This window comes from Ascidia mentula, chromosome 5 (assembly GCF_947561715.1).
Source record: "Ascidia mentula chromosome 5, kaAscMent1.1, whole genome shotgun sequence".
NCBI lineage: Eukaryota > Metazoa > Chordata > Ascidiacea > Phlebobranchia > Ascidiidae > Ascidia > Ascidia mentula.
The window spans coordinates 13,369,740-13,382,965 of record NC_138570.1 but is presented as its reverse complement, the minus strand read 5'-3'; the positions used below and the strand labels follow the sequence as shown (position 1 = coordinate 13,382,965).

At 36.2% G+C, this 13,226-nt stretch overlaps 1 protein-coding gene across 1 annotated transcript; it reads right to left on the bottom strand.

Annotated features, from left to right (window-relative positions):
- Positions 1-3,670: 3,670 nt before the first annotated feature.
- Positions 3,671-12,055, bottom strand: LOC145901462 (uncharacterized). Its single transcript, XM_082989158.1, has 13 exons — positions 11,871-12,055; positions 11,582-11,713; positions 8,750-8,869; positions 8,598-8,660; positions 8,436-8,517; positions 7,144-7,303; positions 6,083-6,214; positions 5,408-5,616; positions 5,044-5,119; positions 4,385-4,539; positions 4,202-4,264; positions 3,856-3,914; positions 3,671-3,799 (listed from the first exon to the last, which is right to left on the bottom strand). The coding sequence occupies exons 1-13, from the start codon at positions 11,949-11,951 to the stop codon at positions 3,758-3,760; spliced, it is 1,374 nt and encodes a 457-aa protein (XP_082845284.1). The 5' UTR covers positions 11,952-12,055; the 3' UTR covers positions 3,671-3,757.
- Between the last annotated feature and the right edge of the window lie 1,171 nt (positions 12,056-13,226).

Genomic DNA, 13,226 nt, shown 5'->3' with positions numbered 1-13,226 from the left:
AAACAGCATTGGAAGAATACAACAAAAAATACTACAGCAAGATCCAAGCAGATGGTTGTTATAATGAAACGTCTGATATTATTATGTAGCCTACTGTATATAGTCGACAAAGCGACGGTCACCTTAAAGCGTTTTGTTATAAATTGTATGTACACAGCTAGACTGTAGTGTTTAATAACTTTTGTGTATTACCTGACATCTGTATGAAGAATGTATCACGTGTTGAAGTGCAGCGGACATGAGTGTTGTTAGCGGCATTCACGGTTACATCGTTGTACGACCATGAGCGACTTTCTGGGAAAATGGACAATACGAATCCCCTTGATCTTAATGGGATTTGCACACCAGCTTGCACTGACGTGTACGTTAACAAGTTAATGAGAACAATCATTTCCTGTACAAAGTAACTGTTGACTTAAATATATATTCCACGTTTTCCTCGTATTATTTCGCTGTATATATCGCTGCTGAAACGCTACTTACGATACTTCCTGGTGTCGATCATGCGTGACCAGTTTTAACCAATCAACCAATCACCAGGTCTATCTCCAGAGCGACTGTATCTCCAACTCATTCTAATCAGACACGCTATTGAATGCTACTGCTTACTGAATCGAAGTATAACCTAACACATGATTGTTGCCTACCTTTGGGTTTGTTTGATTGCAATACTCGGAAAACTGTTGTCCATGTTCTTTTGGAAAGCTAAGCAAGGTTTGGAAAACTCGCTTAGAAAGGGCAGTCGCTTTATTTACAGCTATTCAATTCCCACTTAATTCTCACTCAACGGTAATTTTGTAATGGATCTGCCTTTTGTTCGCGCATTCAGAAAGAACTTGTTTCAGGTCAATTGCTTTAGCTGCTAGACAACAGGAAAATTAAGCCTGGTAAACCAGACTAAACAATTTGATGTCATGAGAAGGTTCTTGCTTTATTTCCTCGTTTTATTCCAAACACTTGTTTATTGAGCAAAACATGTCACTTTTACGGAATAGTAGTCTATGTGGTCATGGGTGGATCACGGCCTTATCCACTAGGCAATCTGGAGTCCATTTTGTGCACCATACGCAAAGGGGACAGACCATGTCTTGACGTCCTTCAACGACAAAAGGAAGGTTGGTGCATTACGGACAAAATATCATTCGATAAAGCCAAAAAAAAACATGAAAGCTTGTTGGAATCAAAATCCTACCCTCAGTCCAAAGATGTTTGATGTAAAAAATCAATTGATGCAACTTCTGAGCATACAAAATAAAGAGATAATCCGGCACCATGTTACTGATGCTTTGAGTGCGATAGACTTAACAATCCACCATCCAAACAACCAAAATGTAATGACTTCCCTTCATCATTTTAACACAAAAACCGGAAGATTTGAAGGTAATGTGAAATAACCTTTTTTTGTGAAAACATGTTTACGGTATGTATTTTTCACTGAAGGCGTGGGAGAGTCACAGAGTTCAACCCTGACTCGAAATCTTGGGCAAGAAAATCCAACTGAAAATGAAACTGTCAACATTCCGCAAGAAATAAACGGTTGCAATTTTTTGTGTACACACACCGAAAACCCCTTGTTTACATTAACACCTAACATATTTACAGCAACAAAAATGGAAAGAAGTGTGTTTGCCGATGATAACAATGTGACCCGCAGTGAAGCGCAACACGTGGAAGTAGTTCGGGACGAACGTCACACACAACAAATTAAAACAGGTGAAAAAACAACTGCAATAAACCAGTAAGCGGTTTGCAACAAATACAAAATTAGTCACGACCGAAGTTGTTTGTTTGGAAAAAGTGCAAGGTTAATTTGTTAAAGTTGTGGAATCTAAACAATAATTTTAATCTCTTACTTTTAAAATGTATATTACGTTTTATATATCTTTACCGTATTAAAATTTACAAGCGATTATTGATTCAAGCACTTGTGCGGCAGGGGTAGCGGGAGCGGGAGCCAAGTTAAGATACACACGCCGTAAAAAATCAAAAAAGCATAAATCAAATATGAAGAAAGTGCAGAAAATTAACAAGAAGGAAGTAGAAGAGGGTATAGGAACAAATGTTGTGATAGTAACTGGAACTTTTTCATGACAATCTCCATATTTGTTTTGCAGGTTTCTGCTTTACAGAAAGCTGTTCGATAATATGCTTTGGAGTTGGGATAATATTGTTGATATTTATCGGAAGACACTTTTTTACTTTTTGCCAATTCATACATGAGGCCGCATTTTACTGGTAATCATATATCTTGTTGACAAGAAATATAAACCATTTATTGCTAATTAACATTGTCACATTTAGAGTTCTTTAAGAATACAGAAGAGACAAAATTTCTCGTTCAAACGTACGTCGATGGTTTGAAGAGTTTCTCATTTGAAAAGGCAATTTCAGCCAAAGAAAAACTGATACAGCATACAGAAAAGCAGTTATCTGCTGAATTATGGAAATACGCCGAATTTAATGATGTCTCTAACAAACATGCAACAGCATTTTTATTTTATGAATTGGCAACAGAGCTTAGCACAACAAAGTAAAATGTGGAAAGTCATGCAACAGAAATTGCATCGTGCGCAGAAGGACTTGCACCAATAACATATTTCTGGACAATACTTGGTATCCATTTTCTTCAAAGCAACATCTTGTAATGAATTACATCATTCCTCGGCTGGAAAAATTGCGGCTTCAAGTAGCAGGTCTGACAAAAGTAAACAAGGGAATTCAATGTATTTCTGAGGTCAAATGCTTGATATCAATTCAGAATGTTTTATCTGTCCTGGACGATGAACAGTCGCAAGAGATGCCGTTAACATTAGCAATAAACCTAATGCGGAATCGATTTGGAAAAAGTGCAGATTGTTTTGAAATTTTCGGACTTTCGTTGTATAAACTTGGTTACGTTTACGAAATGACTTTTAACTACATTAATGCAATTAAGTTGTACATTGAAGCAAAAAATGCTTTTCAAATTGCACTAGATTCCTCCGAACAACAAGCAAAGCATTACATTAAAGTTTGTGACGAAAACATTATAAGAACACAACAGAAGTTGCTTTCTTTAATTTTTGCATTTGGTGTCTTTTCGTTTTATTTTTTTGTGTTTTTAATGTGTTATTAGTGTTTAATAATGGCAACAGAAAACAATTATTGTTAGCTTAGTTTTCAAACCAATAAAACACAGACACACTTCAGAAAGAAGGCGGTAAATAGAGCATATAGGCCTGGCAGGCTGTGCCTTGGGGTCTGTATGTTTTTCAAGTGATTTGTAGGCTAACAAGCCTATGCACATTAAGTGACATTACTTTGGAGCAAATATTAAAATTAAGGCTGCGTATTGGAAATCTGGCCAGTTTATGGTTTATATTAGTCAGCAGTTTTCAGTATAGACCCTTCTAAGATAGCGAAAATCCACAAAATGATGGTCTCAGGGACCGGACAACCACAACAAATTGGTGATCAAGCTACATGGGTGTAGTCTTCCACGGGTCTACATATAACGTGCTTGTCTGCAAGTTATTTTTGCAAACCAGGTTTTTCCTTTTAAGACCGTGCGATTAGGTAAGCACCAATGCATTAGATTAGATCAATTCAATTAGCCATGACTTGAATTTCATCAACTAAATCCTGGAATTCACAGAAGTCGATACAAACACTCACGCTGACAGAACATAACTGCAGTATCGCTGTCTCAATTTTTATTCGACATTTACACAAAAACACGATAAAAAAATTAACTGGCAGCAGCATTTTTTTTAAAATCCTAATATTCTTCACTTTCATCGTAACCTTCCTCCTTCGTTTCCTATAAATAAAAGAGGTAATTTGGATGTTATGACAGATTTTAACTTATATTCATACCATATTGTTGCCATAAGAAGCCTCTTGCTTTATTTCCTCGTTATACTCCATGCTTTCACCTGAAGGCAATAAATACTTGAGAGCTGCAGTTTATTGAGCAAAACATTTAACTTTTAACAAGGTCTACAGAAGGGGTGGGCAAACATTTTGATTCACGGCCAGAAATTATAGTACTTTGCGGGTCAATGGTCTGAGAGCATGAAGTTGGTATAGACTGTTAACATATACACGATTACATAGCTGCGTTACCCAATCTTGGGTTACCCAAAACCCAATCTTAATCTTAGCTTTCTGCTATACACGATTACAGACTTTACACCCAAGCTTAGCTGGGAAAAGTACTGACCTTTGTAATAACCGTTATCATTCCTTTCCTTTGTCTCATCCCCGTCATAATATCCACTTCCATCTATAAAATGCAATAAAAGTTATATCACGAAGCTGTGATATCTGCTGGAAGTTGTGTTACAATGCATTTCAAAAAATCTACTGCGTTTTTAATTTTTTTAGTTGAATCACAGCAACATACCTTTGAATTTTTCTTCTCTGTCGAAGTTTTCCTGTTTTATTTCTTCTGCCGAGGGTTTCATGTCAGAGTTGTATTCACTCTCCGACTTGCTTGCGTCAGTTTTCGAGGCGTCACGGTTGCTTCGTTCGCGATCCTTGTCTCGATGACGTTCCCGTCTGTGTGGAAATATACAGGTTAAAATATCGTCGAATATGGGAACTACTTTGAGAGTTGAACGGTTTACAATGACAACAACATGATTTACAATACTGTTTTGACTGCTTTTCGAGCTACTGTTTCAAAAATGTATGCCCTATTATGCATTTGCCATATAACATGTATACTGGGATTGGCACTTCAGTTAATGATTATATTTTCCACTAGCACCTTTACTATCCTTATTGGATAGTTTTCATAGTTTACTTCTAACATAAACATCTGATTTTCCGATCGTGTGATGTCATTTTACTTTTGCATGTATTTTTTTACAGCAACATTAGATTCTATTTACAAAAATGAAAAGTTTCATATTACAAAAAAGAAATTCAAATGACTGGAAGTAAGACATGATATATCAGAATGGTAAAATTCAAATTGTTACAAAATAAATCTCTTAAGTCTCCTTTTAAAAGAAATTTCTTCAAATCTACAAAAGTTTTTAACATAACACCCAAACTTACTTGGAGCCATCTCGTTCACGTGACCTGTCACGGTGTCTGTGACGTGATTCGCGGCTTCGTTCCTCCTTCTTTGCATCTAAAACCACAAATCACATTGTTTAAGAAAGAAGTTTGTGCACTGGACAACGTGCATACATTGTGGAAATTAAATCAGGCAAATCCACAAGCATTTGACCACCTAAGAACTGCAGCTCACAGAAAAATATACGAAAAGAACATTGTTAGCATCAATCGGCATGTTTACTTACTGGGGGAGGGGACATAGTTGCAGAGTTTATATTGAATGTCAGTTACGTTCGCACGCAATGATGGACAAGTGTTGTAAATCACGGTGTAGAAAATGGGTCAATAAATAAAACCTTACCACCGTCGCCACCTTCTTCCCTTCGTCTCTCCTTTCTGTCGGTTTCTCTCTTCTTTTCACGATCTCTATCACGATCCCGTCTTTCGCCACGATCACGATCACCACGATCACGATCACCTCGGTCACGATCCCGGCGCTTTTCACGATCACGGTCGCGATCCCGGGGCTTTTCACGTTCACGTTCGCGATCACGGTCACGATGTCGTTCCCTAGAATAAGTGCGTGGTTTAAAACCTCATTTAAATTTTTACATAAGTGGTAAAAAAAACATGCACATTAAACTAAACCACTGCAAAAGTTTATTATCATTTTTTTCTGAGGTCCTACCCCAGTGATTCCCACCCTTTTTGCGATTGCGTACCACTTGGAGGTTAAACAATTTCAACGCGTACCACCTAGTTGAGTGTTACAAAATAACCATGGGGATGTAACAAACATTTTGAGTTCACCACCTATGGTACCCTTACCACCGGTTGGGAAACCTTGTCCTACCCAATAAATCCAGTTTAATCATTAAAAATTTTGTCATTTAAAAATTGAAACAAAACCATATTACTGGTATTTGGTTTTGTATTGAACTGGAAAGTAATTCACTGTAGCCATATAACCGATTAGTTATATATCCCTGGTCAGGTAACTAAACTTCAGTTATTATCAGTTGGGGTTGTAACCAACCTCTCTCTGGGTCTATCAGCTGTTCTGGAGTCTCTGCGTTCTTCTCTCCGATCTCGTTCTCTGGGTTCCCTGGATTCCCTGGGTTCCCTGGGTTCCCGTTCTCTTTCCCCACGATCTCTTGATCTCTCATCTCTGCAATAAAAATCTATTTATTCAAAGTACAAATGTACACAATTTTTTAAGTCAGTGGGTCACAGCTTTGAAGTACTGGTGATGCATTCATCCCTGACCAAATCAACTCACATAAAATTAGTTGCACTTTTGTTGTTTAGAGACAGTTACAAACTAAAAAGGTTCATTCATAATAAATCATCCAATTGCATATTCCTCATTCCATTACACAAATGAGGGGGACACTTGCTGGATTGGTAAAAAGAAATGTGTGCCATTGGATTCAACAAGCCCGACCTACTCACAGCACATTTATTTTCTGGTCTCAGTGCGAAACTACATGATACCGGCCACATAGTGGGACATGGCTGAATGCTGATGATGGTCAAGTTTACACTACTGCAGAAACATTTTGAGATCACTGACAATTTGTTAAATTCAAACTATAGCCGCAAATTACAGAAAGGTGGTCGCGTACCACATGGAATGCCGCTGCGCACCACCAGTGGTAGGCTATGTGTGCCACCGGTTGGGATCCATTGTTCTATTGGGAAATGGTGGGATAGAATGTGCTTTGCCCGATGAGAGCAAATTCCAGCACAGTTGAGCATAATTCCATACAAATAAAGAAACAAAACATCAATGTTCGGCAAGTTATGTATGAACTTGTGATGGTTTACACAATTTACGAGGTACTTTACTGTTCCGGTGTCAGTATTCGTTTTATTTTCAAGATGCAAAATTTCATCAACTACTCTGCACATAGTTGCAACAAAAGTATAATTTTACTAGATTGATTGCACTTAATGAACTAAAAAACGAACATTCAGGAAAAAAATCAAGTGGTTCAAAACACTGTGTGTGACGGACTGTATTGTGCCATGCCGAACTGTACCCAGGTGGCCCTCAGGATGGCACCAAATATTAAAAATTAATTTGATTTTGTTTACCTTTCTTTGCTTGGCCTGTCCTCATCAGGAGCTGCTCTTGTGGATCCCAGACCTCCACCAAGCCTTCTTGGTCTCCATCCCTTTACAGTTCGTCCTCTTTCAACATCCACTAGAACTCTTCTGCCATCAATCTTCTTTCCATCAGCACTTTTGTAGGCAGCTAACAATATTAACAACAAGTGTTATTTTTGGTCATCAGAAACTGATCCCAGTTGCAGAAATAGGATGATTACATTTCATGTCACATTGAAAACAAGGAATTACAAAAAGGTGTTCGACAGACTTTGCCATAAAAAACTCACCTTTCAACAAGAATGTATTATCAAATGTGATTTAGGCAAAACGACTTAAAATACATTTTATATGGACGGAATACACTTATCAATTGATTGGTCAAGCAATTGATTCTAGTATAGACCATGAATTTTTTTCTTAACAGATGCAGAATCCAAAAATTTAAATGAAAAAGGAAAAGAAACACTATTTAATGAAAAGAATTTTACAAAAACAACACAAAGACTGCAAAACAAAAGTTTATATTTTGTGCCCTATATATATATACACTAAGACAAAAAATCACATATACATAAATTAAAGGGGGGTTATAATAGCAATGTAATACTGTTTGTCACTAAAACTGCCAGACATATTGGTTATTCACTCACACCCTCCTTACCAGTACGTTGTCACAGCATTTTACTCTTTTATTATGATAGCGAATATATATAATAAGTTGCACCACAACATTTTAACAAATTCTTACAAAGCCTGCGAAGTTTTCCTCCTACTTGCTGCTGCTAGTGAAGTTTTTAATCACTTTGCTCCATACCCAAACTGACTTAAGGCTCTTACCCGTAGCCGCATTTACAATAATGGGCCCGTACCAAGGCCGTCCTTTTTTTTCGTTTTAACATTAAGTCTGAACTAGATTCTCACTGACAACTTTTAGGCAAGTTTATACAAACCCACCTTACCCTTTTATCCGAGTTTTTCTACTTTTTTTGTCGACCAATACAAACCTAACATTTGAGTAGGGGACAAGAATTTTTCGAGCGGCCATCGTTGCATTTAGCAAGCTGTGCAAAACAGCAAAACACAGTGAATGGCACTCTTTTAATTGTACACATTTTACACTTGCTTATAACACATACTTCCTGTAAAGCGACGATGGCGACTATTTGTTTAAAACTAGTGTTCACACTTGATGGTAGAAGCTACAGCAATTTCATTTGATTTTACTTGTTGCATGATAACATCGCCCCTGATATCTTAAAAATAATTCAAAAACTCACTGTGCATGTCACGCTCTTTTTCATACTCAACAAATGCATATCCTCTTGGCTTTCCAGTGGCTTTGTTTTTGACCATACACACCTTTAAACAACATAGATCATTATAGTAAAATAGTGTGCAAGACTTAAACAGTTCCAAAAATAGAGATCATTTAGGCCCACCTTTCTTATCTTGCCATATGTTTCAAATTCTCTCCGTAGTTTTGACTCTGAAGTGTCATAGTTCTAAACAAAGGGTATTTACAACATTTGAATGCTAATACATTTTTGATTTTTGCATTTAAACAAAAGCAATGTTTTGTTATTTTACTTACAACTCTGGCAACAAATAGAGTTTTAAACGCATCTCCAAGAGCAGCAGGGTCATTGTGTGGATCCCACGATTTTACTTCTTCCTTTATTTCCTCAGCTCGTTGTTCAGCTTTTTCCCGCATCTTGAACAAACAAATAATATTTGCAATTGAAAATATGTACAGTCCCCCTAAAAGCAAACTGGGCTATGTCCAGTTTTATAGATTTACACTTTTTTGAAGTTCTTACAACATGGACATAGCTTTTTTTTGTTCCACTACGTTTTATTTTTCTAGGTGGTCAGATTAAAAAATTAGCAACCCTATAGCTAACCTTAACATAGGATTCTGTTTGGCTATCGAACATTTTTGCCTACCGGTAAAATACACGCTTGAATCGGTGTTAACAAACTGACGGATCCAAATTATCCGGCTGGATTTAATTGATAACTTTCCGGATCCGGCCTGGCCGGGTAATTGGAAACTGTGAACATCACTAGTTGAAAGTGGACAGTGCAGTGGGATATTTGGACATAAAAGAGTAATAACAGACCTACTGCTCCTAATGTAGTGTACAAAACACAGTAAAACATTTACATGCACTTCAGACGAATTTGATCCTATAGGGAGCGATTCCGAATATATTCCAGAACCACTAATAGAGGTGGGAAATTTTGAAAAGAAGAAAAGAAAATTAAATGTAACAAAAACTTTAGCAGTGAAACTAGACAGAAAAATAATGCAAACTTCTGGAAGCTCTTACAAAGGTCATACATTGCAAAGTATGGTACATCATTTTGTTTACCAAGGGTCAAAACAGTGTAAGGCAAAACGTTTTTAACAAACTTAAAACCAACGAATGAATCGAAACTGCTCTGCCAAAAAGTCACTGAAACAGGAACAATGTAGTTAGATAAACAGTTGTGTATTTAAAATGTACAGCTCTTCTGACATAAAATATATGTGCTGTATTTATTTGATGTTTCATCTGCCATGCCGCGAGACTTCATCAGGTATATCTCTCGTTGCATGGCAGACAAAACATCAAATAAATACAGCACGTATATTCTATGCCAAAAGAGCAGTACACTTTAAATTGCAATATGCCTGGCAGCAACAGGAATTTCATAGCTGTGTATTTATTTACATAATTCGGAAAAACGCAAATAAATAAATTATCTGTTTTGTGAAAAATGTATTGGTCAGAACAACAATTGTCACTGTGATGATGCTGTATGCTCTCCTTGTTCTTGACATCATGTAGAAAACTCTTTTCATGGAAACAAATCATTCTCAGAATGAGAATTATCATGTGTAAGCTGTACTTGTGTGGTGCACAATAGGAAGCATTTTACGCCCTCCATAATTTTCTTGCCGAAATGCATTTGGACATTGAAGAAAATAAAACAAGCATATTTTTGTGTTCATTACAGTTGTGCCACCAAGCACTTTAAGGTGATCTTTCTAAAATTTAGATATTTATGAACGAATTTCCTTCAATTAATTTAAAAAAAATGCAAAAAACTCTAAAATAACTTATAATGTCTGCAGATAAGATAAACATTTTTTGATGTTTTTCATTCAAATATGCCCAAAGGAAAAAATGCAACAGAAGCAATGAAACAAAACATATTTCAATTTTGTTAAATAAAATGTTTTTAATGTCTATCTTAGTTTGCAATGTTGTGACACAACACAGTTTGGTTTTAGGATGATTCATTGAGGAAGATTTGGTGCCTGCTGAAAGGCTAGAAAAGGACAATTGTCAGGTATTTTCCAAATATATATACATTTAATGTAACACTGGAAGCAATTAACTGCTAGTAATTTTTAACATGTTTCCCAACAATGGAACCCAATTTGATTTTGGCTAATTTCAACACAAATGAAAGGAAATTTGGGCACACAAAACATTTGTTAGTCATTACAAACCATTCATGGTTCAGACTTCGTGTCAACAATTGGTTTGACATCACAATTCTGCAGATAAATATTGGCTAAAAATGCATTGGTTTAGATAAGAGTTATTTACTAAAACGGTTGTAGTGCAACCCTAAATCCCTTTGTTGAAAAAAATTTACGTTTAAGCAAAGCAGAAATTGTTGAAGAATGTAAGTATATACCAAGCATCAAAAACAAAAATTTAAGTGTAAGTGAAGAAAAACGTTTTGAAATAATGGCATCTTGCGACCCTGGCAACTTTGTTGTTGTTTGTGTTTTTACTGCGATGGTCTTGATTGTATGGAAACTGACTGCTGACAGAAACTGAAGATTAACTGTTAGGTTTTGTGTTAGTGTGTGCAACTAAGTTATAAAAATTGTGCAAATTTTAATATCTTTTGCAGAACTTTCGAAAGTGATCTAGAGAATTAGTAGAACTTATTTATGATTTGTTTTGAGTCCTTTGTTTCATATTTTTTTATTTTACCCATTAACGAGACAGTTAACCAGCACATTAATGCCATGCAGCTGCCAGACATGATAGTTGCAGTTAATTCCAGTCCTATTTCTTCGCTTAAACATAATAACTTAAACGACAATTTCTGCTTTGCCTAAACAAACAAAATTTTCCACAAAATGATTTACCCAAGTGCTACACACGTTTTAATGAAGAACTCCTATCTAAACCAATGCATTTTCTGCCAATCTTTACCTGCAGCATTGTGAAGTCAGACTCATTGTTGGCTGAAGTCGAACCATGAATTGGAAAAAAATCCAATCCGTGTAAAAAAATTTAATATACCTCATACATGCACAAAAATTGTTCAGATCACACAATTATCATCCACCCAAAACAACTTCTGCCCAATTTATGACTTTATAAACAGCATAATAACGAAAAATAATTTGACTAACCCTTCGCTTTTTTTTCTCTGCTTTCTTTTCACCCCTTGTTGGAGGTGGTGTGTCTTTCGGGTCTTCAAATAAGTTTACAAGGTGGCCAATTCCAGTGTAGGGTGATCTGAGTCGATCTTTTTCCCATGTTAACTGCAAAACATCACCAAAATCTAAATATGCAGCATTATTTTTACTGAAATGCTATTATAACTCTATTAAGGCAAATTTCTCACAACGTTACTACACAACATTACAATCTTGCCTACAATTTACTGTTAAAAGTAATAAAAGTTAGAAGGTTGCTTACCGGATGTGTTGGAGGTTTATACGGAATTGGATCCCTTGGGGCGAACAGAGCCAGGAGATTTGGAGGTAAAAACTGTGTCATTTTGCGAGTACTGCACACCGCAAAACTTTCACAGAATACACCAAACAACAAAAAAACAGCAAAGCTCAAACGCAGGCCAGGAAGCAGTCACAAGCCACACATCCAAAAACGTTGGGGGAGAAGTCCGATAAATCCAGGTCTGTAGAGTATTTTTAAAAAAAAGAGTAATACGTTACTTTAAATCTTTTTTGTGTTATGTTAAATTTTAAAAAAAAGTTTTTGTTGTTAAATTCGCAATTATATTAAATATCTAAGATACATTTTTAAAGTATATGTGGTTTTTAAATATTTTCTATTGTATACGTTTGGATATCAACGACAGTTATTTAGCGCTCTTTTTATCTGCCAATATGGCGCAAGCAGAATATTAATTATTTGCAAGATTTGTCTATAATTGGAAGCATATTATTCAGAATTTTACCCAAATTTCACAAATATGAGGACATTTCTTTAAAATAAATAAACAAAAAATATTTTTTTAATTAAAGTGCATATGACACGGCCATGACAACTTGGCGTAAAACTAAAGGCAGTACATCTACAACAAACATGTATCCAAAGTTTTGCGGTTCTACGTCAACTAAAAAATGTAGAAAACTAAAAAATGTAGAAAACGAAAAGTAGCGGCGACCAAAAATCGTAAACCTTTTGCGCTGAGAAGAAAAGGACATCACACAAGGCGCTTGCGTCGAAAAAATGCAGATATCGAATAGTTTCAAACATAGGAAAATCCACAGATTAGGTCCACACAGGGTTTTGCATCACACAAAAGTATGTCATTGTGACGTCACAAACCAAAGGCTTATTTGTCCCTAATTAACGGAAGACCATACCATAGGGCAGTGGTTCTCAAAATGTGGTACGCGAGAGCTTTTCAAGTGGTACGCGATTTAGTCTACTCTATACAATTTACCGCACTTTGCAGAAGCCAAAACCGCTGCAAATACATGATGTCGGTTTTCTTTATTTGTCTCTGTCGTGTTTTCAAAAGTTCATGTATCACGTTAGCGATCATTAATGCTGTAACAACAAGAACACCAACACCCTGTCCCATAGTAACTGTTTTATTATCACACATCTAAATAAGACATAATAGGTCGAACAGCGGCCATCTGTCTTCAGCTTAAATTAACATAAAATCCGTTTATTGCACTTGTTCACATTTTGTCCCCTGTTTAATGCAATATTATGCTAAACCAGTTTTATAATGTTTTCCATTCCTGGGCTTGCTGCCAGCACTCGCTCACGACCGAAGCGCCTTCTATGACGTTACGC

Coding starts and splice junctions, on each gene's coding strand:
- LOC145901462 (XM_082989158.1), bottom strand. CDS start 11,951: ATGACACAGTTTTTACCTCCAAATCTCCTGGCTCTGTTCGCCCCAAGG. Junction 7,304..8,435: donor AAAAGAGCGTGACATGCACA/GTGAGTTTTTGA, acceptor TAATATTGTTAG/CTGCCTACAAAAGTGCTGAT. Junction 4,540..5,043: donor CGTGAACGAGATGGCTCCAA/GTAAGTTTGGGT, acceptor ATTTCCACACAG/ACGGGAACGTCATCGAGACA.